Source organism: Haliotis rufescens, unplaced genomic scaffold (assembly GCF_023055435.1).
Source record: "Haliotis rufescens isolate VD_foot unplaced genomic scaffold, xgHalRufe1.0.p SCAF_8, whole genome shotgun sequence".
Classification (NCBI taxonomy): Eukaryota; Metazoa; Mollusca; class Gastropoda; order Lepetellida; family Haliotidae; genus Haliotis; species Haliotis rufescens.
In genome coordinates, this window is record NW_025964372.1 from 25,931,435 (window position 1) to 25,956,253 (window position 24,819).

Sequence of the window (24,819 nt, forward strand, 5' to 3'; positions counted from 1 at the left end):
ATCTGCACAGTGAATTGCAGCGCCTAACACAACTTAGCCACTTGTGTGAAGCATGTGAGTGTGGACTGACCAGATTGAGAGCGCCCAGCATGATGTTGATAGTGTTGAGTTCCGGTTTGATCAGCTCCTGTCTGTTGGCCTTGACATTGACAGCGAAGCCAAACAGCTTGAGGAGCACCACCATGAGCTGTTTGCCCAGAACCAGGTCCTTCACCGACGACAGTCTGAAACATAACCACACATGTGAGTCCACAACACAGGTAGCTTCTAATGTCTTGCAAAGTGTCATATTTGTTTCACCTTGAGAAGATTTTCTAGTTCTTGTGAATAGAATGCTGTTCTAGTTGCAGCCAGCTATTCCAGATATATCAAAGTGGCCTATAAGTATTCGAGTCTGGTCCAAGCTGACAGGACCCGTGAAGATCCGGGGTAGAATAGATCTTCAGCAACCTTTGCTTGCCGTAAAAGGCGACTATGCTTGTCGTAAAAGGCGACTAACGGGATCGGGTGGTCAGGCTCGCTGACTTGGTTGATGCATGTCATAGATCCCAATTGCGTGGATTGATGCTCATGATATTAAACACTCGATTGTCTGGTCCAGACTCGATTATTTAGAGACCGCCGTCATATAGCTGGAATATTGCTGAGTGCGGCGTTAAACAACAAACCAACCAACCAAACCAATCCAAGCTGACAGAATTACAAATGATCTACAGCGTCATAGCAGAGCCATAAGTATCAGGGACCTAATCTGACCTGGGATCCCCAATAAGAAACAAGCCGGGGGTACCAGGGACCGTTCTCATCCGGAATCCCTGTAGGAAACAAGTTGGGTACCAGGGACCGATTCAGACATTGAATTCTGGTGGGGAAACAAGTTGGGTACCAGGGACCGATTCAGACATTGAATTCTGGTGGGGAAACAAGCTGGGTACCAGGGACATTGTCTGACGTGGTATCCTTGATCGGAAACAAGCTTGGGTACCATATTAACCTGAAATCATGTTATTCACTCACCTCTCTAACATGACCTCGAGTCCACCGTTCTCGGCCAAAATGGCAGCCATCTTGAACACCTCTTCCTTGTCAATGTCCTCCTCTGTAAACAAGGGAGATAAAGAGTGAGTGAGTGAGTGAGTGAGTGAGTGAGATAGGATGGAAGGGCTTTGAATATCACTGCTTAATGTGGGAGAAAAGCAACATCGTGTAGCAACTCATACCGGGGAAACCAACAAGCAGTAGTTGGAGCACAGTTTGGAATTAATGACCAGCAGATTCTAGCACGACCTTGACTGTGGATGTACACGTGACAGGCCCCGACTATGGATATACAAGTGACAATCCCTGACAAGTGATAAAGTGACAAGCCCTGACCATTGATATACAAGTGACAAGCACTGACTGTTATTATACAAGTTACAAGCCGTGACTATTGATACACAAGTGACAAGCCCTGACTATTGATACACAAGTGACAAGCTCTGACTATTGATATACAAGTGACAGCCCTGACTATTGATATACAAGTGACAGCCCTGACTATTGATATACAAGTGACGAGCCCTGACTATTTATATACAAGTTACAATCCTTGACTATTGATACACAAGTGACAAGCCCTGACTATTGATATACAAGTGACAAGCCCTGACTGTTATACAAGTTACAAGCCCTGACTATTTATATACAAGTAACAAGCCTTGACTTGACTATTTATATACAAGTGACAAGCCCTGACTAGTGATATACAAGTGACAATCCCTGACTAGTGATATACAAGTGACAAGCACTGACTGTTATTATACAAGTTACAAGCCCTGACAGTGGATATACAAATGACAAGCCCTGACTGAGGATATACAAGTGACCCTAGTTGTACCCACCTGAGCTGTTGTCGAAGGAGTTGACCATGTCCTCAGTGGCGTCGCCGAGAAGCCCCCTCATTCTGTAGATGATTGGCATCGGCTCCCCCTGCACACAGACAATCAGATGGTCAGACACAGACCACAGCCTGGACATACATCCTTACTAAGTCAAAGGCATAGATATAGACAGTAAACATCCTTGATCGTAGAACCCCTTGCAGTCTATGTGAATTTATCATCCATGCTGTATAACCAAAACACACCAATAAACAGAAAATAAGTTTGTTTGTTGTTGTTTAAAGCCACACTCAGCAATATTACAGCTATATGACGGTCTGTAAATAATCAAGTCTGGACCAGACAATCCAGTGATTGACATCATGAGCATCGATCCACGTAATTGGGATACGATGACATGCATCAACCAAGTCAGCGAGCCTGACCACCCGATCCCGTTAGTTGCCTCATACGACAAGCATGGGTTGCTGAAGACCTATTTTACCCCGGACCTTCACAGGTCGAGAAAACAAGTGTTCACACAGGTTGGTTGGTTGATATAGTCCAAACCAAGGCTATTCTAGTCAAGCTTATCTTGTTTCTCCGTTGTGATGTCTCTGACAGGTACCCACCTCCCCATGTTCAGGCAGCCAGATCTTCTTGTACACCTCCTTCACAGGCAGATCCAGGCTGATGATCTTCTTGTTCACCAGCAGCTGCAACACAACATTGGGTATTAGATGAACACCAATATTGTGACCACCCAATCAACATTTACATGGAATACAGAGATGTGGTCTTGAGATGAGACTGAAGTGAATATTTGTGGGTCCAGTAACCCATAACCTGTGAACATGATCAGCCAGGGAGAGAGAGAGAGAGTGAGTGAGTGAGTGAGTGAGTGTGTGAGTGGGGTTGCGTGAGTGAGTGAATGAGTGAGTGGGGTTGGGTGAATGAGTGAGTGCGTGTGTGGGGTTGGGTGAGTGAGTGAGTGAGTGGGGTTAGGTGGGTGAGTGAGTGAGTTTGGGTATTGAGTAATGTGACAAAAACCCAAGGTGATGCAGCTCTTAGCTGTTTACCACTTTGGTGAAACCCACACAACTGGTATCAGTAAACCAGTGGTTGATAGCATGAGCAACTACTCATGCAATAAAATCAACCAAATCACTTTATATGACCAAGAATGTTAACAGCATACAGGAATGGAGACACACATGTTGTAGATATAGTAGTGAGTGAGTGAGTGAGTGGGGTTTTACATCACTTTTAGCAATATTCCAGCAATATCACGGCGGGGAACTCTAGAAATGGGCTTCACACATTGTACCCATGTGCAGAATCAAGCCCTGGTCTTCGGCGTGACAAGCGAACGCTTTAACCACTAGGCTACCCGACCGCCCCAGATATAGTAGTCGTCATCAGCACTCACCTCCATCCCTGTGTCATCCTCTAACAGAGCAACCAGCTCACAGTCTGCAACAACCCAAACAATTCACATAAATAAAAGATTCTCCATCATAATCCAAACATTGATAAATCTAATAAAAAACCATAGTAATGCCATGACCAAACTGCAAATAAGTTCTCTTATCTAAACTACACTGAAGAATCGAAATTCAATCCAATGTTCAAAATTTAGCACAAAAGTCATGGCTCATTGACATTGTCCTAACGTTACAAATTCAAGATCCAGGGGGTCCCTAGATTCAAATACGATAAAAACAACCTCAATGAATAATGTATATAATAATATGTATATACGCCACTTTTAGCAATATTCCAGCAATATCACGGCGGGGGACACCAGAAATGGGCTTCACACATTGTACCCATGTCGGGATTCGAACCTGGGTCTTCGGCGTGACGAGCGAACGCTTTAACCACTAGGCTACCCGACCGTCCCCAACCTCAATGAAACCCAGGACCTCCATATTTTCAAACACTGCACTCATTTCTGTGCAAGGTTCCATATTTACAATACCAATCACACCCATGAGCTATTCTCTAGTACCCTGTCCCCTGTATCTCACCTTGGCAGATTTTGTTCTTGATGTCTCTCATGAGTGGCCCCATTCCTGGCTCGTTGGAACTGTATGGGTTACCCAGCATCCTCCCCTGCAGGAAGTCCTCTTGTTGAGGGTCTTTCTCCAGAATCATGAAGAACTCCGCAACATCATTCTCCTCCTGGTCATCATAATTAAAGTATGATGTGTTTTTTTTTAAAGCGCATATTAATACTCGATAAATATTCTTTTACACTATGAATCATAAATAACTTCTATTCTAATCTTTTTTTGAAACTCTGAAACGTGCAACGTAGATCGTGTTAGGTAGGCAGAGCATGTATACTGTTTTGTTGGTCATCTACCACCTACGACTTGACCTTCGTTAAACTGCTGATCATCTATAACGCTCATCAATTATCTGGACCCCGAAGGTAGCGTTGTAGCGAGGGATCACTGTATGAGCAAACACATACAGAATGCTGTTTCAGACAAATGATTCCTTTCACATCTGTTCCTTTATTTCTTTTACTCCGTATACTACCCCTGGAGAGTCAGAAGTCTGAGGTCAAGGGACCCATTTCTACAATGCGACCTCACACATTTTCATACACTAGGACTGTTGTAACCCCAAAACATTAACATAAAGATATGATAATTGAACTTCCAAGACACCTGTACCTTAAAAAAGATTTATGATAGAGTGAGTGGGTGAGTGAGTATGGTTTTACGCCGCTTTTAGCAATATTCCAGCAATATCACGGCAGGGGACACCAGAAATGGGCTTCACACATTGTACCCATGTTTGGAATCGAACCCGGGGCTTCGGCGTGACGAGTGAATGCTTTAACCACTAGGCTACCCGACCTCCCCGATTTATGATGGACAGATTAGGGGTGCAATGATATGGAAGGTCACGATATTTTACATGACACATGAAGTGAAATACTTATATAGTTCAAAAGAGTGAAAAAATGAAACACAATGTCCCAGAATGTCTCCAGTACCTTAATAGAAACTACAGATAGTAGTCATCATCTTCCCACGGAAAGGGAAAAGTCCAGTTTCCATCCTTGCCGAACTAGGTCGGAATTTTGAGGCTCGATCATAGCCCCATCAGTGGGTATTACGAGTAATATGTCCCTCTTATTGACCAATGATATTCCTCCTATCATATTACTTGCATTTGCTTCAAACAAGATGGTAGCGCCCAGTCAAGACAATCTGATCGATAATCAAGATCTATAATGTTAAAAAATGGGTCTTACCTTGCGAAGGGCATCAAATTACTTGAGCACCTTGACTAACGATTTGGAAAATATCTATCGACAACCAGTTGACGGTCACACATGCTTTGCAAATCCTGCAAGTGACCAAAATCTGTAGAGCAGTTTACCAACAGGATGTTGATTTCATTACGTGATTTTGATTGGACTATGCAAAGACTTGTTATTGAGCCAAAACATAACTCAGCCTAGTTAGGCAAGGGTGGAAACTGGACTTATATAGTCGGGTAACTCCCTTGCCTTGGGAAGATGAGTAGCTATAACACCCAGGTACCCAAATACTCCATTGTCTTAGCACTAAGATGACTGTGGAACAGGGCCACGGGCAGGTGTTTGATTCATAGGATTGTCCCCACTTCCTTGCCTGTCTGTCTGTGAACCTACCGGGTAGATGATGCTACAGAGTCTCTCAAAGATGAAGACAGGTGATCGGTTGTCTTTGAGAGGGTACTTCTTCACTGTCTGCACACACACAGCCATAAACTCTTTAGTCTCACTGTCAGTGCCTGCAACAGATTGGGAATAAATATCATAATAATATGGTGGCAACTGGAACACTCAGCCCCCCAAGATTGCATGAATAACAAGAAGGAGGAAAGAGTCCTAGTTGTGTGTATATATGGATCTATCTATTCCCTGTGTGTTGCAGTATGGTGGCAACTGGAACACTCAGCCCCCCAAGATTGCATGAATAACAAGAAGGAGGAAAGAGTCCTAGTTGTGTGTATATGTGGATCTATCTAGTCCCTGTGAGTTGAGGATAAAGATCTCACTAAAGGAAACATTATTTTCAGTAGTGAGTGAGTCTTCTGGGGTACTTGTAGTGAGGCAGTGATGTGTGTGAGCTGAGGCAGTGTTGTGTGAGCTGAGTCAGTGTTGTGTGAGCTGAGGCAGTGGTGTGTGAGCTGAGGCTGTGTTGTGTGAGCTGAGGCAGTGTTGTGTGAGCTGAGGCAGTGTTGTGTGTGAGCTGAGGCAGTGTTGCGTGTGAGCTGAGGCAGTGTTGTGTGTGAGCTGAGGCAGTGTTGTGTGAGCTGAGGCAGTGTTGCGTGTGAGCTGAGGCAGTGTTGCGTGTGAGCTGAGGCAGTGTTGCGTGTGAGCTGAGGCAGTGTTGTGTGAGCTGAGGCAGTGGTGTGTGAGCTGAGGCTGTGTTGTGTGAGCTGAGGCAGTGTTGTGTGAGCTGAGGCAGTGTTGCGTGTGTGCTGAGGCAGTGTTGCGTGTGAGCTGAGGCAGTGTTGTGTGAGCTGAGGCAGGGTTGTGTGTGAGCTGAGGCAGTGTTGCGTGAGCTGAGGCTGTGTTGTGTATGAGCTGAGGCTGTGTTTTGTGAGCTGAGGCTGTGTTGTGTGAGCTGAGGCAGTGGTGTGTGAGCTGAGGAAGTATTGTGTGGCAGTGTTGTGTGAGCTGAGGTAGTGTTGTGTGAGCTGAGGCAGTGTTGTGTGAGCTGAGGCAGTGTTGCCTGTGAGCTGAGGCAGTGTTGTGTGAGCTGAGGCTGTGTTGTGTGAGCTGAGGCAGTGTTGCGTGTGAGCTGAGGCAGTGTTGTGTGAGCTGAGGCTGTGTTGTGTGAGCTGAGGCAGTGTTGTGTGAAAGCTGAGGCAGTGTTGCGTGTGAGCTGAGGCTGTGTTGTGTGACCTGAGGCAGTGTTGTGTGAGCTGAGGCAGTGTTGTGTGGCAGTGTTGTGTGAGCTGAGGCAGTGTTGTGTGAGCTATGGCAGTGTTGTGTTTGAGCTGAGGCAGTGTTGCGTGTGAGCTGAGGCAATGTTGTGTGTGAGCTAAGGCAGTGTTGCGTGTGAGCTGAGGCTGTGTTGTGTGAGCTGAGGCAGTGGTGTGTGTGAGCTGAGGCAGTGTTGTGTGAGCTGAGGCAGTGTTGTGTGAGCTGAGGAAGTGTTGTGTGAGCTGAGGCAGTGCTGTGTGGCAGTGTTGTGTGAGCTGAGGCAGTGTTGTGTGAGCTATGGCAGTGTTGTGTGTGAGCTGAGGCAGTGTTGTGTGGGCTGAGGCAGTGTTGTGTGAGCTGAGGCAGTGTTGTGTGAGCTGAGGCTGTGTTGTGTGAGCTGAGGCTTTGTTGTGTGACCTGAGGCAGTGTTGTGTGGCAGTGTTGTGTGTGAGCTGAGGCTGTGTTTTGTGAGCTGAGGCAGTGTTGTGTGAGCTGAGGCAGTGTTGTGTGTGAGCTATGGCAGTGTTGTGTGTGAGCTGAGGCTGTGTTGTGTGAGGTAAGCAAGTATTGTGTGTGAGAGGTGAGCCAGTTTTGTGTGTGAGGTGAGTCAGTGTTGTGCGTGAGGTGAGTCAGTGTCGTGTATGTGAGAGGTAAGCCAGTGTTGTGTGTGTGAGGTGAGCCAGTGTTGTGTGTGTGAGGTGAGTCAGTGTTGTGTGTGTGAGGTGAGCCAGTGTTGTGTGTGTGAGGTGAGCCAGTATTGTGTGTGTGGTGAGCCAGTGTTGTGTGTGAGGTGAGCCAGTGTTGTATGTGTGAGGTGAGCCAGTGTTGTGTGTGAGGTGAGCAAGTGTTGTGTGTGTGGTGAGCCAGTATTGTGTGTGTGGTGAGCCAGTGTTGAGTGTGAGGTGAGCCAGTGTTGTGTGTGTGGTGAGCCAGTGTTGTGTGTGTGAGGTGAGCCAGTGTTGTGTGTGAGGTGAGCAAGTGTTGTGTGTGTGGTGAGCCAGTGTTGTGTGTGAGGTGAGCAAGTGTTGTGTGTGTGAGGTGAGCCAGTGTTGTGTGTGAGGTGAGCAAGTGTTGTGTGAGGTGAGCCAGTGTTGTGTGTGAGGTGAGCAAGTGTTGTGTGTGTGAGGTGAGCAAGTGTTGTGTGTGTGAGGTGAGCCAGTGTTGTGTGTGTGAGGTGAGCCAGTGTTGTGTGTGTGGTGAGCCAGTGTTGTGTGTGTGAGGTGAGCCAGTGTTGTGTATGAGGTGAGCAAGTGTTGTGTGTGTGGTGAGCCAGTGTTGTGTGTGTGAGGTGAGCCTGTGTTGTGCGTGAGGTGAGTCAGTGTCATGCGTGTGAGAGGTAAGCCAGGGCTCTATTTTACCTGTCGTGAGTTCCTCCAACAGCTCCAGCAGCTTCTCCTGGGTCTCGTCAATGAGCTTGGTGCGCTGCACGACCAGCTTCCGCAGCGACAGGTAGCCGTTGAGGATGTAGCCCACCAGACGGTTCTTGTAGTGCTGCTTCAGCATCTCCTGCTCCACAAACATGGACAGCAGCTCTGGGGGAGGAGAACACACTTAAAATATCTTCCATCTGCCACATACGAATGATGGCTGTCTTACTGCATGTGAACCCAACAGTGCACCATACACACAAACACAAACCTATCTCGTCTTATCACATCACTTGACTCAGGTGTTAGAGATACAGTCCAACACCGCTGTGTCATTGTTGAAGGGACAGGTATAAATACTTTGAGTAATCTGAGAATCGACAACCAAAAATGAACAAAGAAGAATACATATGGACCAAGCTTTTCAATTCGAGTCAACCAGAAGGGTTCAGCACTTACATGGATGTCAAGTCTCCAAAGGACAAGTATACTGGATGATATACATTCAAACAGAGTTCATATTGAGAGATCTCATTTGTGATTTCTTTAATATTAGGCATTTACAACTCTCTACCAAACTTAGGATGGTTGTTGGTTGGTTTGTCGTTAAACGCCGCACTCAGCAATATTCTAGCTATATGATGGCGGTCTGAAAAATAATCGAGTCTGGACCAGACAATCCAGTGATTGATATCATGAGCATCAATAAACGCAATTGCGATTGATGACATGTATCAACCAAGTCAGCAAGCCTGACCATCCGATCCCGTTAGTCGCCTTTTACAACAAGCATAGTCGCCTTTTACGGCAAGTATGGGTTGCTGAAGACCTATTCTACTCCGGAATCTTCACGGGTCCCAAACTTAGGTACCTTGAACCTTATTTTGGGTTGATACCTCTCAACTCCTTGACTACATTTGATGACTATTTTGGAAGAATTAAAGAAGCTCAATGGTTGTGAACCTACCTGTAAGGGACTTGAGAGCAAAGCCTTGTGCCAGGTCCGAACTGAGAGTTGTCTCCTCAAGGTATTCCAGATGCTCTACTTCCTGAAACAACATCGTTATATGTTTGCAAAGCATTTAGATGTGATACACATACTGAAGAAAATTTATGGATGAACACAATGTTTTGGAGGATATGTTTACTCCTTCATTCACATGATGAATGAGTAAGCGTATACTCTGCAAAATGTTCTCTTCCGAAACATTTTTATTAATATACTACCCATCAAAAGTTTAGACTCACCAGTGTAAATGTAGCCACTCACTATACTCAACTGTTTCAAATCAGATAATGCCAAATATTCTAAACTTTTTACAGGTACTGTTAGCACATGAACTGTTGTGGCGTAAAACCAAATCTGTATCGGTGAAAAGATGAGAGTTTTTCGTTCATTAATTGATAAAACTCTGTGAAATGTCGCACATTTTTAAACAAAATTCGCACCAAAACGCAGGTGTTCACATGCACGATAATGCACGTGTTTTAGCAGCAATTTGACGCGGGATACTCATGCAATTCATCTTTATAAGGATTGCAGTTGGCTCTTCTGAGTTAGTGGAGAAATTCTTCTTTGATGCAAGCATGGGTAGAGGGAGAAGTCTCCGTATTGAGCAACGACATCAAGCCTTGGCACTGCTACAAGATGGCAGATCACAACGGTTTGTTGCCAGACGTCTTGGCGTATCCCAATAGGCAGTTTCCAACCTCTGGGTACGCTTTCAACAGACCAACTCCGTCCAGGATCGACCCAGGTCGGGTAGGTCAAGGGTAACATCACAGCAAGATGACCGATGCGTCTTTTTGCTGTTTCTCAGGGGCAGACACATTACAGCCACAGCAGCCAATAATGCTTTCCAACAAGCTACAGGACGACGTGTATCTGTATCAACAATACGCCGCCGATTACGTCACTACGGACTGCGGGCACGTCGTCCAGCTGTAAGACCCCCTCTTACACCACGCCACCGTCAGAACAGGCTGAATTGGGCAAATGGACATTTACGCTGGGGTCCCCGCAGATGGGCAAGGGTACTCTTCTCCGACGAATCAAGGTTCCATCTGCATTTCAACGATGGTCGGATCCCAGTCTACAGACGTCAGGGAGAGCGGTATGCTGACGTTGCTGTTGTGGAGCATGATCGATTTGGAGGTGGATCCGTTATCGTCTGGGGAGGTATCACCCTGACTGGAAGAACTGATTTACTGGTACAGGATGGAAATCTGACTGGCCAGAGATACAGGGAAAAGATCATCATTCCTATTGTGCTTCCATTCTTAAGGGCCATGCCAGGTCACGCGGTTTTCAAAGATGATAATGCCAGGCCTCACTGAGCTCGCATCGTGTCAGCTTGTTTACAACAAAATGGGGTGGATCGAATGGATTAGCGAGCATTATCGCCCAATATGAACCCCACTGAGCATGTTTGGGATCTGCTGGGACGGCGTGTTTATGCCAGAGTTCCTCCCCCTGCTAACCTTCGCCAACTTCGCAATGCATTGTTTGAGGAGGGGCAAACATTCCCCAGCGGCAGATTGAACTGTTCTTTCGTGGTATGCAACGTCGATGCAATGTCTGTGTTAGAGCCAGGGGTGGTCATACCCGTTATTAAATTTTGCAATTTCACTTTTGTATGGTACTAGCCAATACGGCATTCTGGTTCACTAATCATCAATGCACACGTCCTTGTGAACAAGGATATGAAGACCTAAATGAATGATTTTGTTATTTTTTATCGGTAGCTTTCACAAATACGATTTTCTTACGAGATATAGTGAGTGGTTTCAGTGAGTCTAAACTTTTGATGGGTAGTATATATACTTCCAGAAACCAAATTGTCATAACCGCACACACAACCACACCCACACAAAATCCTCCCCCATTATCATGCCTACCTTTGTGATGAGGTCTCCCAGGTGCAGCAGCACCCCCTTAATGGCCAGGTAGAACTTCCAGTAATCAGGGATGATGAGTCTCTTGTACATGCACAGGAAGTCACTAGCACACTCCCCGCTCCTGCCCACCTCGTCCAGGCACCTGAACACAACAGCAAGTGGGATTGGATTCATGCTGTTGTAGATGGTCAGTCATATCATGATGTGTGTGCTTAATTCTGATCCTGAGGATGCTGGAGACAGATGCTTTCAGGGGCATAAAATCATGTTCCTTTACACACATATATTAGATTGTCAAGTGACCTGACCCTGTAACAGGCTACCCCTCTACATTGGTCAGGAAATGGTCAAGCTTCCTCAACCTGTGTTCATGCACTACCCACTTGACATTCCACCCCCGACATTGGTCAGTAAATTGTGGAGCATCCTTAACCTGCAATCAAGCACTATGCTTCTCCAGACACTGGTCAGTTAATGGTCCTCACCCTGTGAACACCACCACTCCACTCCACTACACTACCCTACCCCCCTCACTGGTCAGCTAGTGGTCCTCACCCTGTGAACAGCACCACTCCACTACCCTACCCTCCTTCACCATTCAGCTAATGGGTAAATGGTCCTCACCCTGTGAAAGGCACCACTCCACCCACCCACCCACCCACCCTGGTCAGTGAATGGTCCTCACCCTGTGGACAGCACCACTCCACTACCCTACCCCCCACACTGGTCAGTGAATGGTCCTCACCCTGTGGACAGCACCACTCCACTACCCTACCCCCCACACTGGTCAGTGAATGGTCCTCACCCTGTGAAAGGCACCACTCCACTACCCTACCCCCCCACACTGGTTAGTGAATGGTCCTCACCCTGTGAAAGGCACCACTCCACTACCCTACCCCCCACACTGGTTAGTGAATGGTCCTCACCCTGTGGACAGCACCACTCCACTACCCTACCCCCCCACACTAGTCAGTGAATGGTCCTCACCCTGTGGACAGCACCACTCCACTACCCTACCCCCCCACACTGGTTAGTGAATGGTCCTCACCCTGTGAAAGGCACCACTCCACTACCCTACCCCCCCACACTAGTCAGTGAATGGTCCTCACCCTGTGGACAGCACCACTCCACTACCCTACCCCCCCACACTGGTTAGTGAATGGTCCTCACCCTGTGAAAGGCACCACTCCACTACACTACCCCCCACACTGGTTAGTGAATGGTCCTCACCCTGTGAACAGCACCACTCCACTACCCTACCCCCCCACACTGGTCAGTGAATGGTCCTCACCCTGTGAACAGCACCACTCCACTACCCTACCCCCCACACTAGTCAGTGAATGGTCCTCACCCTGTGAACAGCACCACTCCACTACCCTACCCCCCACACTGGTTAGTGAATGGTCCTCACCCTGTGAACAGCACCACTCCACTACCCTACCCCCCCACACTGGTCAGTGAATGGTCCTCACCCTGTGAACAGCACCACTCCACCCCACTACACTACCCTACCCCCCACACTGGTCAGCTAGTGGTCCTCACCCTGTGGACAGCACCACTCCACTCCACTCCACTACCCTACCCCCCTACATCGGTCAGTTAATGGTCCTCACCCTGTGATCATGTCCATGACCTCCTTCCTCCGGCTGGGCACCTGAGCGATGGCCTCGATGATGCTGCAGGCAGTCTGTCGGGCGGAGCGGGAAGATGGGGAGAACATGGCCTGCTGCAACCAGGTGTTCTGAGTCAGCTTCAGTGTGATGGCCGGGGTTTTCCACATCTTCTGCTGCCACCTCATCCCGTACTTCTCCATCAGGTAGCGGGCCCGGACCTCTTTCTTCTCCTCCTCTTTCTTTGTCTCTGACTCCTCGGTAACCGCTAAACAGTAATTGTTATAGTTACTGTCTGCTTGTTATAGTTACTGTCACCAATATTCCAGCTGTATGAAAGTGGTCTAAAATAACTGAATCTGGACTGGACAAACCAGTGACTGACATGAGCATCGAACTACACAATTTCAACGCGATGGCATGCATCAACCAAGTCATCAAGTCAGACCATCCGATCTCCGAATGATCAAACGATGACAATTCCTCCCCCACCACAAGAGCAAAAGGCACCACTTCAGCCCCTGGTTAATTCATGTATCAAGTTTGGATAAAATATCTTTCACAGATTTCAAGTTATGCTCTGGCAATGAAATACGGACAGACAGACAGACCAGGTGACTATATCCCCCAGCATTACCAGGATGATAAAAAGTTAGACGACTTGCCATCTGTCTCTCTCTCCCCCCCCCCCTCCCAAAAGATTCCGGAAGAGCCACAAAGAAACATTTCACACAGCAATAATTAAGATATATGTTTAATAACTGTTTGAAAGTGTAGTAGCTACAATAAGAGAGGATCCAGCATTTTTAAAAGGGAGGGGTCCAAAATATCAAAATCCTCTCTCAGTCAATTATACTGCCTACAACACACTACATTTGATTTTCAAAAGGGGGGGTCTGGAACCCTGCCATCTTGGTCAATCCAGTGATTGACATCATGAGCATCGATCTAGGCAATTGGGATACGATGACATGAATCAACCAAGTCAGCGAGGCTGACCACTTGATCCCGTTAGTCGCCTTTTACGACAAGCATAGTTGCCTCTTATGGCAATCATGGGTTGCTGAAGGCCTATTCTCTACCCGGACCTTCATGGGTCTCACTCTGCAATCCTATTAAGGCTGTCTGCTGACAAGGTTTTGTGTTCACTGCACAACAATAACGTTTGTACATTGGGAGTTCTTTGAAGCCATATTTGAAGTCACTCTATCACCACCAACTCTATCATGCAAAGTTACAGCCAATAAGGTGAGTGAGTGAGTTGGGTTTAACGACGCTTTTAACAGTATTCCACTTATATCGCTGCATGTCAGCTTAATGTGGGAGGAAAGCCAAAAGTGATGCAGGTCTCAGATGTTTACCACTTCGGTGAAACCCACAAGCACGGGTATGGTGCTGACAACCCTAGAAACATAATCGAGGCGAACCGGGATTCAAACTGGTAAAACTGGGTTCTCGTGAGTGGCACTCACCTCTCCTGGGCAGTCTCTTCCTCCACTGACAGTAGGAGTAGCGTGGGTCTCCAGCCAGCCACTGCTTCACATCCATGTGGAACTTGGCCGGCAACAGGTACTCACTCATCCCAGCCTCACAGCCCTCCTGTAATGCATCAACATTAAGGACTTTCCCAACACTGCATTTTTGCTTGCATGTAATCATCCTCATTAGGTATTTCAAATGTTTTTGGCTTTCATTATATTTTTAGTCAAGCTGCATCATGGAAACTTTCAAACCAGTGAGTAGAGAAATTTCTTAAAAGTTGTCTGTTATGTACTCAATTGAGCAGACTCAAATGGTAATGCTTCTTTTTGTGAGCAAATATATTGGTATTTTGTAGTTTGAAGGACAGCTTTTCACCCCCTGTGATTTCTAGAGGTTTTTAATGAGTGAGCATGGTTTTACACGGATTTTAGAAATATTCCAGCAATATCTTGGCGGGGTCACCAGAAATGGGCTCTACACATTGTACCCGTATCGGGATCGATCATCGGTCTTCGGCGTGACCAGCGAATGCTTTAACCACTGGGCTACCCGACCGCCCCGATTTCTAATGAGCTTCCTCAAATAGGAACTCACCTGCCACTCATCTTAAGCTCCCTACAGGGTCAAAATTAAGCCGTCTTGTAGATTAATCTATTGCACGCACAATCTTTATTTCTAACTTTGCACTCGGCAGAAGAAAAATAACAGCTGGTGCTTTTTAGATTATTTCTTTCACAACCTATTGGGCAGGGGAATCTGTACACCAGTTTTATAAGTCTTGCCTTGAGCATGTTGGTAAAAAGACCATGACCACTGAAACCAAACACTCACCCTTTTCTTGAAGATGACGCCATCATTTCTGACGAGACTCTGCAGGATGCGGAGACAGGGCAGTGTGATGCTCTCCATGATGACCGGGCTCTTGATGTGCATCCCCATTAGGAACAGTCGCATCACTGCATGAAGAGTCAGAGAATGAGTGAGTGAGTGAGTGAGTGAGTGTGTTGGATGGTGGGTGAGTGAGTGAGTGAGGGAGGGAGGGAGGGAGGGAGTTAGTGAGTTGTGCTTAATGCCACATCACAGCATGGATGCCTTATGTGGGAGGGAAGCACAAAGTGATGCTGGATTTGAATGTTTACCATTTTAGTCAAACTAACAAGCAGGGTATGGTGCTTATGAATCAAGCTTGTTTGTTTATTTGTTTGTTTGTTGTTTAACACCACACTCAGCAATATTCCAGCTTTATGATGGCGGTCCTTAAATAATTGCATCTGGACCAGACAATCCAGTGATTGATATCATAAGCATCGATCTACGCAATTGGGATACGATGACATGCATCAACCAAGTCGGTGAACCTGACCACACGATTATGCTAAGTAATAGTAGTTGGTTGGTTGGTTTGTTGTTTAACGCCGCACTCAGCAATATTCCAGCTATATGATGGCGGTCTGTAAATAATCGAGTCTGGACCAGACAGTAATAGTAGACATACACAATTCACCATAGTGCTTTCTTAACAACATTCACTGACAGGTTTAAGATGGAGCAATACCATCCAAGTGAGTGAGTGAATATTGTTTTAAGCTTCAGTAAGGAATATTCAGCCATATGAATGTGTAATCACTCAACCCATGCTAATTTTGTTTAGAGATGTAGGTTACTACAATTCAGTTCTAAAGTTAAACTTTCCAGGGCATTGTTGCACAAAGCAATCTTAGCGCTAAGTTGATGGTAACTAAACATAGATTTACGACAGTCGTAGCGCTAAGATTGTTTTGTACAACGGAAACCTGTACGGTCAGATTGGTTCAATGGTTGTTGTTTAAACCATAACGTTGTGCACACGTCGTTGATTGTGTTTCAGTGTACCCTGACAACATGGGATGTTCATACTATCAATCCCTGGCTTGTCTGGACCAGAGATTGATATAATGAACCCAGGTTACTCTGACTGGAGACTGACCACATCGCACTCTCTGTTCCCAGCAGGTGTCGTCCTGGTTGAGGGAGCTGGCAAGTAGCAGGATCTCATGCCGCACTGACGAACCCTGCAACAACACAAACATCCTGTCAAGCATCTGTAGTGTCATATATTTACAGACTAGGTTAGACTCAGATCTGAGGCCTATATCCAACCTGAAGTTGATTGTCTACTTCGTGGCAGAGATTGCCACAGGATGAGTGAGTGAATGTTCCGGTTTTACTCCACTCCAATATTCCAGCAATATCACAGCGGGGGGACACCAGAAATGGGATTAACACATTGTACCAATGTGGGGAATGAAACCCAGGTCTTTGGTGTCAAGAGCGAATGTTTTAACCACTAGGCTACCCCAAGGACCTGCCCACATGACATACCCTGGATGTCATCACATACACATGATGTCATACACAGGATGTCATTCTTTCTCACAATGGTGTCAGGTGATTCAGTGTTATCAAGGGAAACTGCCTGTAATATTTTTGTGTTTAGTTATTGCTTCCCCCTGTGCTATATGAACACACTCATATCCTTGGGATCGTTACTTTCAGGGTTAGGGGATGGTGGTTATAGAAGTCTTTTACAGTGTTAGAAATTGGCACTTGCCAAATTGCCCAATAGTGAAGGTATCCTAAGGACTAGTAGAAAATTGCCCCTTTTAGGGTTTTGCTATATGTTCTCTTAGAAGGACTAGTGGGCTAAAACTGTTAGTTTCTATCGCTGCTTTTATCATTCAATATATTTTATGACTGTAAAAAGAAAATGGAACCAATGTGATAAACAGCAATAAGAGTTGTTCTACCTTGAGCCCACATCAGTCTAAGTTTGAGACAAACTAGATGGGAGGGTTCGACTGATACTCCTTGATGGCAGCTACGCTGACTGTTATATGTGTAAGCAGTGTTTGAAGGCAAGTACATAGGATGCTTGTCAAATACTACAGGAGCAATCCCCCAGGTCGGTCCAGGACACCAGTTAATGTCTAACACTGAGTAAGTATGAGACCTACCAGATCAGGGTTGGACTGATGTCCCTTGATGGCAGCAGTGATCCTGGTCATGATGAGGTTGTTCATCTCCTCCGTGCCGCGGCGGTTGTCCTTGGTCAGTAGACACAGCAGTGAGCGCACCTCGTTGCGTACAGGCAGGGTGCCATGGCGCAGGTTGTAGTCAATCAGTTGCTGGATCATGCCCTGGGGAGACAACATTAAAAGTCTCATCATATACATTCAGAGATGGAATGAGAGCGAGTGTATGGATTTTCCAGGCCTTTTATATTTACCGTATTCGAGGTAATAAGCGCCCACGGCGATATTTGCTAATATATTGGCTAGTGAACAATCTCAATTAGCACCCCTTCCGATTGATCAATGTACACAAGACTTATTTACTCGCGTAAAATATGCACTCGTGTGTTATATGCACCCTTAATTATGGGCAATTTAATTCTGGAAACATATATCTGTCATATATAAACATTTCAGGCTGTCAGCACAAACCACGAAATCTATCTTTCAACTCTGTTTTTTCCACAAAAATAATATTCTAATAAGAGCCCCTTATTTCTAATTTTGAGAGCGGCCTGGGCGCTTATTACATCAAATACGGTAATTTGAATACTTTGTCTTGTAAAATGTCTTTAAGTTTGGCATTAAGCTTAGCTGATGACAGCTCACATGTAAGGATTAAAATCTACTAAAAAGGATGTACAATGGTTGGTTCGAGCTGGTAGACTCAAAATTATTTGAGTGAGCATTTAGCAATATTCCAGCCATACAATATCAGGAGACTCCAAGATTATCTTCATACATTGCACTTGTTTGGTGAATCAAACCTGGGACATTCTCATACTGGGGATCAACGCCGAATCCTCAACTTGCGAAAACTAAGCACTGGGCCACTATCACATCATCTGACTTACCTGGCTACAGAGGATCTGGCGCATATTGCTGTTGGTGACAAGGGCTCTCAACAAAGTGATGCAGTGCTCTACTGCCGAGCTGGCACAGCCGTAGCAATTGGTTGGACGCAGGCTGAGAGAGACAAATCATACATTAGAAAATAAGACAATGCTATCTGAAACGTTTGTCTCTAAGAATATGTCACTGTTCCAAGATGGTCCATGACATAAGCTCACTAAACTTTCAGCATTCTTAGTCGCATTATTATTGACTAATGACAGCTTTTGAATTGTTGTTGTATTAAAAACAGTATCGATGGGAACTCTCATATAGTAATGTATCTCACCTCTCCTTCTCCCTGCGGGGCGTGGCAGCGGCACACGATTCCACTTCCTTGGCCTTGGAGTCCTGTCTCCCGAAGAACATCTCCTGCCCCTTGACGGCCACAGCCTCTCTCTGCTGTCTGTCGTACTCCACCAGCTCCCGCCGACATGCCAGTACTTTCTGTCATGGACATACAACAACAGTGTACTCAGGGGTCAGGGTCATACAACAACTGTACTCAGGGGTCAGGGTCATACAACTACTGTACTCAGGGGTCAGGGTCATACAACAACAGTGTACTCAGGGGTCAGGGTCATACAACAACAGTGTACTCAGGGGTCAGGGTCATACAACAACAGTGTACTCAGGGGTCAGGTCATACAACAACAGTGTAATCAGGGGTCAGGGTCATACAACAGTGTACTCAGGGGTCAGGGTCATACAACAACAGTGAACTCAGGGGTCAGGGTCATACAACTGTACTCGGGGTCAGGGTCATACAACAACAGTGTACTCAGGGGTCAGGGTCATACAACAACAGTGTACTCAGGGGTCAGGGTCATACAACTGTACTCGGGGTCAGGGTCATACAACAACAGTGTACTCAGGGGTCAGTGTCATACAACAACAGTGTACTCAGGGGTCAGGGTCATACAACAACAGTGTACTCAGGGGTCAGGGTCATACAACAACAGTGTACTCAGGGGTCAGGGTCATACAACAACAGTGAACTCAGGGGTCAGGGTCATACAACTGTACTCAGGGGTCAGGGTCATACAACAACAGTGTACTCAGGGGTCAGGGTCATACAACTACTGTACTCAGGGGTCAGGGTCATACAACAACAGTGTACTCAGGGGTCAGGGTCATACAACTGTACTCAGGGGTCAGGGTCAAACAACAGTGAACTCAGGGGTCAGGGTCATACAACTACTGTACTCAGGGGTCAGGGTCATACAACAACAGTGTATTCAGGGGTCAGGGTCATACAACAACTGTATTCGTGGTCAGGGTCATACAACATCAGTGTACTCAGGGGTCAGGGTCATACAACAACAGTGTACTCAGGGGTCAGGGTCATACAACAACAGTGTACTCAGGGGTCAGGGTCATACAACAACAGTGTACTCAGGGGTCAGGGTCATACAACAACAGTGTACTCAGGGTTCAGGGTCATACAACAACTGTACTCAGGGGTCAGGGTCAAACAACAGTGTACTCAGGGGTCAGTGTCATACAACTGTACTCAGGGGTCAGGGTAATACAACAACAGTGTACTCAAAGCTGAATTCATAGGTCAGGGTCAGACAATGCTTTACCATCCACACCTCATTAAAAAAAGTCCATGTCTTGCAGAGTAAAAGTATGACAAATAGAACTGTTATTTCTTTATTTAAACTATAAACACCTGAAAAGTAGATTTGGTCACATGGAAAACTTAAGGAATTACGATGTTATCTGGCATTGAAGCTTTGTAATACTAAACACCAATTAACAACTGTCACCTGAATTATCTTGCTTAGTTCATCAAAGGAGGTCTTGCACTCCACACAGTACTTCTGAGCCAGCATCTGGATGGCCTTGTTGACACTGCTGGCCGGAACTCCACCTCCACTGCCCGCGGTGGGAACCTCCTGTCACAATCAGAGTGAGTGATATTTTACGCAGCCTGCAGCAATATTTCATCAGTATCAAGGTGGGGGAACACTCGGGTGGCCCACATGGGAAATGGTACCTGTGTCTTCAGTGTGATGAGCCAATGGTCTAACCATGAGGCTAAACCAGGCCCATCACAATCAGAAATATGTCTTCAACTTGAACAGCATCATTGGTAACATGGATACAAAATATGAGTGAGTGAGTGAGCGAGTATGGTTTTACGCCACTTTTAGCAATATTGCAGCAATATCATGGCGGGGGACACCAGAAATGGGCTTCACACATTGTACCCATGTCGGGAATCGAACCCGGGTCTTCGGCGTGACGAGCGAACGCTTTAACCACTAGGCTACCCGACCGCCCCAGCAAGAATATGAACTGGGCAAAGTCTATTACAATGAACCTGTGCATCAATTGGAGAATAACAAACAAGGACACTTACAACATTTATTCGTGAGGGTACTCCCCAATTTTAACTTTCTACTACTTTATTCTACTTATTACTGATATCTGATTTGAAGAATAATGTTTGAAAAGTCAACCATACAGAGAAACTTCAATAAAGTCATCCCATTGTTCAGATGACATAACGTATCAATTTGTTTGTTTCTTTGTTTGTAAGTTTGTTGTTTCACGCCAGACTCATCAATATTCCAGCTTTATGACTGAGATCTGTAAATAATTGAGTCTGGACCAGACAATCCAGTGATTGACATCATGAGCATCGATCTACGCAATAGAGATACGATAACATGCATCAACCAAGTCAGCGAGCCTGACCACTCGATCCTGTTAGTCACCTCTTACGACATAGTTGCTATCAATTTGTGAACAATATGGGAACAATATGTGAACAATGGATGACAGCATATTGTTTTGTTCTCAACAATGAAGCAATAAGATCCTATAGCTTCATCTAAACAATATCAACTGAGAATCACTAATGCACTAAAGTCAAACTGCAAACATAGGAAAGTTATTACACTTGGGTCTTTCTACCCTGACAGATAATACTGGACATGGTGTTGTGGCCTTACCCCGATCCTGTCAGTGTTGTGTTCCGTCACCTGGATGAGGAGGTTCTCCAGCAGAGGCCGATGAGACTGTAGGTTCTTGTAGATCTTGTCAGCTTTCTCCAACAAGCTGTTGATGGTGCTGATAGCCTGGGAACAAATAAGAAAGACTGATGTCTACAGAGTTCACAACAATTTACATCTATCTTCGTGTCAGATGTTTTGACCTAGTAACTCCATATATGTATTCTATATGCATCTTTATAGCTTTCAATTTAACCATCATCACATAATAATGAGTGTAAGATGTAGTTCACCAAATTTCGTAAATAATTGAGTTATGGCCAGGCAAACCAGTGGTTGATAGCATGAGCAACAACTCATGCCAAGGTCTTGAACTTTGAGTGAGTGAGTATGGTTTTACGCCGCTTTTAGCAATATTCAAGCAATATCACGGCGGGGGACACCAGAAATGGGCTTCACACATTGTACCTATGTCGGGAATCGAACCCGGGTCTACGGCGTGACGAGCGAACGCTTTAACCACTAGGCTACCTGAAGACTCAAAAAACTTTGAAAACTTATGAAGTAATACACTCAAAAGTTCAGAGTGTCAGTGGTTGGTTATATTCCCTTGGACTTAAAATAGATAAATCCAGGTAAATACTCCCATGCCCCGAGGATAGAGATTATTGAAACCCATTATCTATCTTCAAATGATCTGTCAAACTGGAATAAACGCATGGTTATTTGTCCTTACATAGAAGGATGGTGTCTTTATTCAATTGTGTACACAAACAAACTCACCTTCTTGCGGTCGTCTTCACTCTCGATGGGGTCCACCGCACAGCAAGGTTTGGCAGTGAGAGTAAACTCGAACTTTGCATACTTGCAGAAACCACAGGCATTGCACAGGAAGGGATCCTTTTCATCATAGTTAATAGCTCTGAACAGAAAGAGAGGGCGAGGTGAGGCGAGGCGAGGTAAGGCGAGGTGAAAGGAGGTATCAAGATACCAGGTTCAACTTATGTAATGAGTGAGTTGGGTTTAACGCCGCTTTTAACAGTATTCAAGTCATATCACGGCGTGTCAGTTTAATGTGGGAGGAAAGCTGGAAGTGATGCAGGTCTCAGACGTTTACCACTTCGGTGAAACCCACGAGCACGGGTATAGTGCTGACAAACCTAAAAACATAATTGGGGCAAACCGGGATTCGAACCCACAATCATAGGTTTCTGGCGTGCCCAGGGGAGGCAACTCTGCACAGCGAATCGCGGCGCCTTAGGCGACTGGGCCACCCTTGCCCCCCTTATGTAATGATGTGCATGCAGGTGTGTGGGGCTGCTTTTACTATTATGAACTTCTCCTGGCTTTATTGTGAGATCAGTGAGATACCATGCCGGTTTAACATGGATACCCCACTTGGACTCTAAGGTGACCAGTCCTTTGTATTGTCCCCTTAATGGCGAGTGCCAGGCAAGGAAACAACAAGTCCTGTCTTTTAACATCTTCTTGTTTGAAGTGGTCGGGGCATCAAACCAGATACCTTCCGCTCTCTGGGCAAGAACCCTCACTCCCACCCTACAGGCAGTCAGGGGAAAGATTGGTTTTGTTTGTTTGTTGTTTAACGCCGCAATATTCCAGACAGCGGCCTATAAATAATTGAATCTGGACAAGACAAGACGTTGTCACATGGCCCTGGCCTGTGGCAGAAGCACTAGGCTGGCCCCTGGGAACTCTGGGTAGGAGAGTGGTCAACTACTTGAGTGAAAGCAACGATTCTGGTGCTGACAAATCAAGGATGATAACTAGGGTGAATGTGGGATTCACATCTACGAACACAGTGAGTTGGGTTTAACACCGCTTTTAACAGTATTCCAGTTATATTGGGCGTGTCAGCTTAATGTGGGAGGAAAGCCCGAAGTGATGCAGGTCTCAGACGTTTACCACATCGGTGAAACCCACAAGCACAGGCATGGTGCTGACACAACTCCCCACGGCGAATCGCGGCCCCCTACGAAAGAGGATACTTCTAGATATATACACACTCCCGGGGTTGCCTGGGACAGATGGTCGTATTGAACGGACTCCTCACGAGACGTACCTGCACTTGTGACACTGAAACACATTCTCCCCACAGTTCCCGCACACCCCGGGGTTCGCTGGGACAGACGCGCTACAGCGAGGGCACTGAAGAGTCTCTGCTGTTGCTTGTAGGTTGTCAAAGAAGTCAGCATACTCAATCATCAGGTTGCAGGCCACGATAGGAATTGGGAACTCCACCTGAACAAGAAAACATTGTGTACAGTCCAACAAAAACAACCAGAGCTTGACAGTTCTGTTCTCCCCAACCTTTAGGACTATAATGGCTATACTAGTCAGCAACAGTAGCCACAAGTAAAATTGTTTCGGTCTAGTTTTCATAGCTTATGACAACCCAAATGTCAAGAGTAAATCTACTATGCTGGATGGATGCTGAAGGTCCAGCTTAGGCTGACAGCTGAGTAAAATACATGCCATCACTAATGAAGCTACAATTCCAGCACGCTGTAGCTACTTGGACAATGCATGCTATGTGTTGTCCATGTCATGGTCCTAGTCCAAAAAGTAGATAAAAAATAAAAAACTTGTAGAATTTTCCTATTCGGAATATTCTATAAGTAATACGTTACCACTGTTATACCGAGGCTGTTGTCTCCCACAACTGCTGCTATAGCGAAATCTACCACAGAGATCTCAATTACCTCATGCAGCACGTGCGTAGCCACCTAGCTGCCATGTGACACCCTTCACTCTTGTCTCTTGCGAGAGCAAGTGCTCGGGGGACGGACGGGCGGGCAGCAGCCCAGTGGTAACGTATTACTTATAGAATATTCCGAATAGGAAAATTCTACAAATTACATTAAGTAATACGTTACCACTGTTATACCGAGGCTGACTACCACAGTAGGCGGTGGGGAGCACCTACAACCCGAATCCTGACTGCTAGCGTTCCTTCCGACCAGCGGAAGTAAACACCAAGGCGGAAGCACTCGATGCGCATGCACCTAGCTAGGCGTTACCCTATAGGAATACCAAAGCACTGTCAAGCGCATACCGTAAGGCTCAATCGTCATTGCCAAAACGATTGGTGACTCCAAACGGCCCCACTGGATAGGTATTTCATCGCCGCAGCGGATGAGAACACAGTATCCGTGTGAGCTAAATCTTAGATCAGGTTAAACAGTCGAAAAGAGGGAAATTAATTTCATTCAGACCGTATACCCCAGAGCAAGCCTACTTAAAGTATGCATTAGGCGCGTGACCTAATTCCAGTATTTGTAAGCATGCATCACAAGGTTGGGATACACGACAGACAATTAAAGACATAATTGTCAAAATACAAATAAGGACAAAGCACACAAAAAGCCGCCCTCACCTGTGGTGTGAGTGCGCTGGTTTGCGGGACCCCAACTCCTGTACCCACGGCAGTGGGAACATTTGAGTCGACCCAGATTGACCACCGTGCAAGGTCAGACGCCTGAGGAGTTCGGAATTGCGCTGGGCACACCCCTTAGGTGCCTGCTTGCGCCGCGATCCGCGGGCCAAGACGGTGCACACTCTCCACGACGGCATCAGCGACCTGTTTGAGGTAATGATTGGCAAAAACCGAGTCAGAACGCCAGTAACAACCTCGTAATATTCTGTGAACAGAGATATTCGAGTGTAGGGCAAATGTTGCCGCTAGCGCCCTGATCTCGTGCGGGTTTGACCCCGCTACCGGTAACCCCCGAGACCGGTACGC

The 24,819-nt window shown here is 46.1% G+C and overlaps 1 protein-coding gene across 2 annotated transcripts in view; it reads right to left on the reverse strand.

Moving 5' to 3' along the window:
* Positions 1-24,819, reverse strand: part of LOC124118239 (E3 ubiquitin-protein ligase UBR4-like) — a 162,616-nt gene that overhangs the window by 40,832 nt on the left and 96,965 nt on the right. For both annotated transcript variants that reach the window (XM_048389192.1, XM_048389193.1), the window contains 21 exons: positions 23,140-23,318; positions 21,843-21,981; positions 21,060-21,185; positions 19,869-19,997; positions 18,386-18,543; positions 18,060-18,171; positions 17,149-17,331; positions 16,122-16,206; positions 14,987-15,111; positions 14,146-14,272; positions 12,677-12,941; positions 11,064-11,205; positions 9,133-9,214; positions 8,157-8,330; positions 5,536-5,657; positions 3,893-4,046; positions 3,292-3,335; positions 2,495-2,578; positions 1,884-1,971; positions 1,018-1,099; positions 71-224 (listed from right to left, as the gene is read on the reverse strand). In XM_048389192.1, coding sequence (XP_048245149.1) covers positions 71-224; positions 1,018-1,099; positions 1,884-1,971; positions 2,495-2,578; positions 3,292-3,335; positions 3,893-4,046; positions 5,536-5,657; positions 8,157-8,330; positions 9,133-9,214; positions 11,064-11,205; positions 12,677-12,941; positions 14,146-14,272; positions 14,987-15,111; positions 16,122-16,206; positions 17,149-17,331; positions 18,060-18,171; positions 18,386-18,543; positions 19,869-19,997; positions 21,060-21,185; positions 21,843-21,981; positions 23,140-23,318 — 2,754 coding nt within the window. The remainder of the gene's footprint in view (positions 1-70; positions 225-1,017; positions 1,100-1,883; positions 1,972-2,494; positions 2,579-3,291; positions 3,336-3,892; positions 4,047-5,535; positions 5,658-8,156; positions 8,331-9,132; positions 9,215-11,063; positions 11,206-12,676; positions 12,942-14,145; positions 14,273-14,986; positions 15,112-16,121; positions 16,207-17,148; positions 17,332-18,059; positions 18,172-18,385; positions 18,544-19,868; positions 19,998-21,059; positions 21,186-21,842; positions 21,982-23,139; positions 23,319-24,819) is intronic.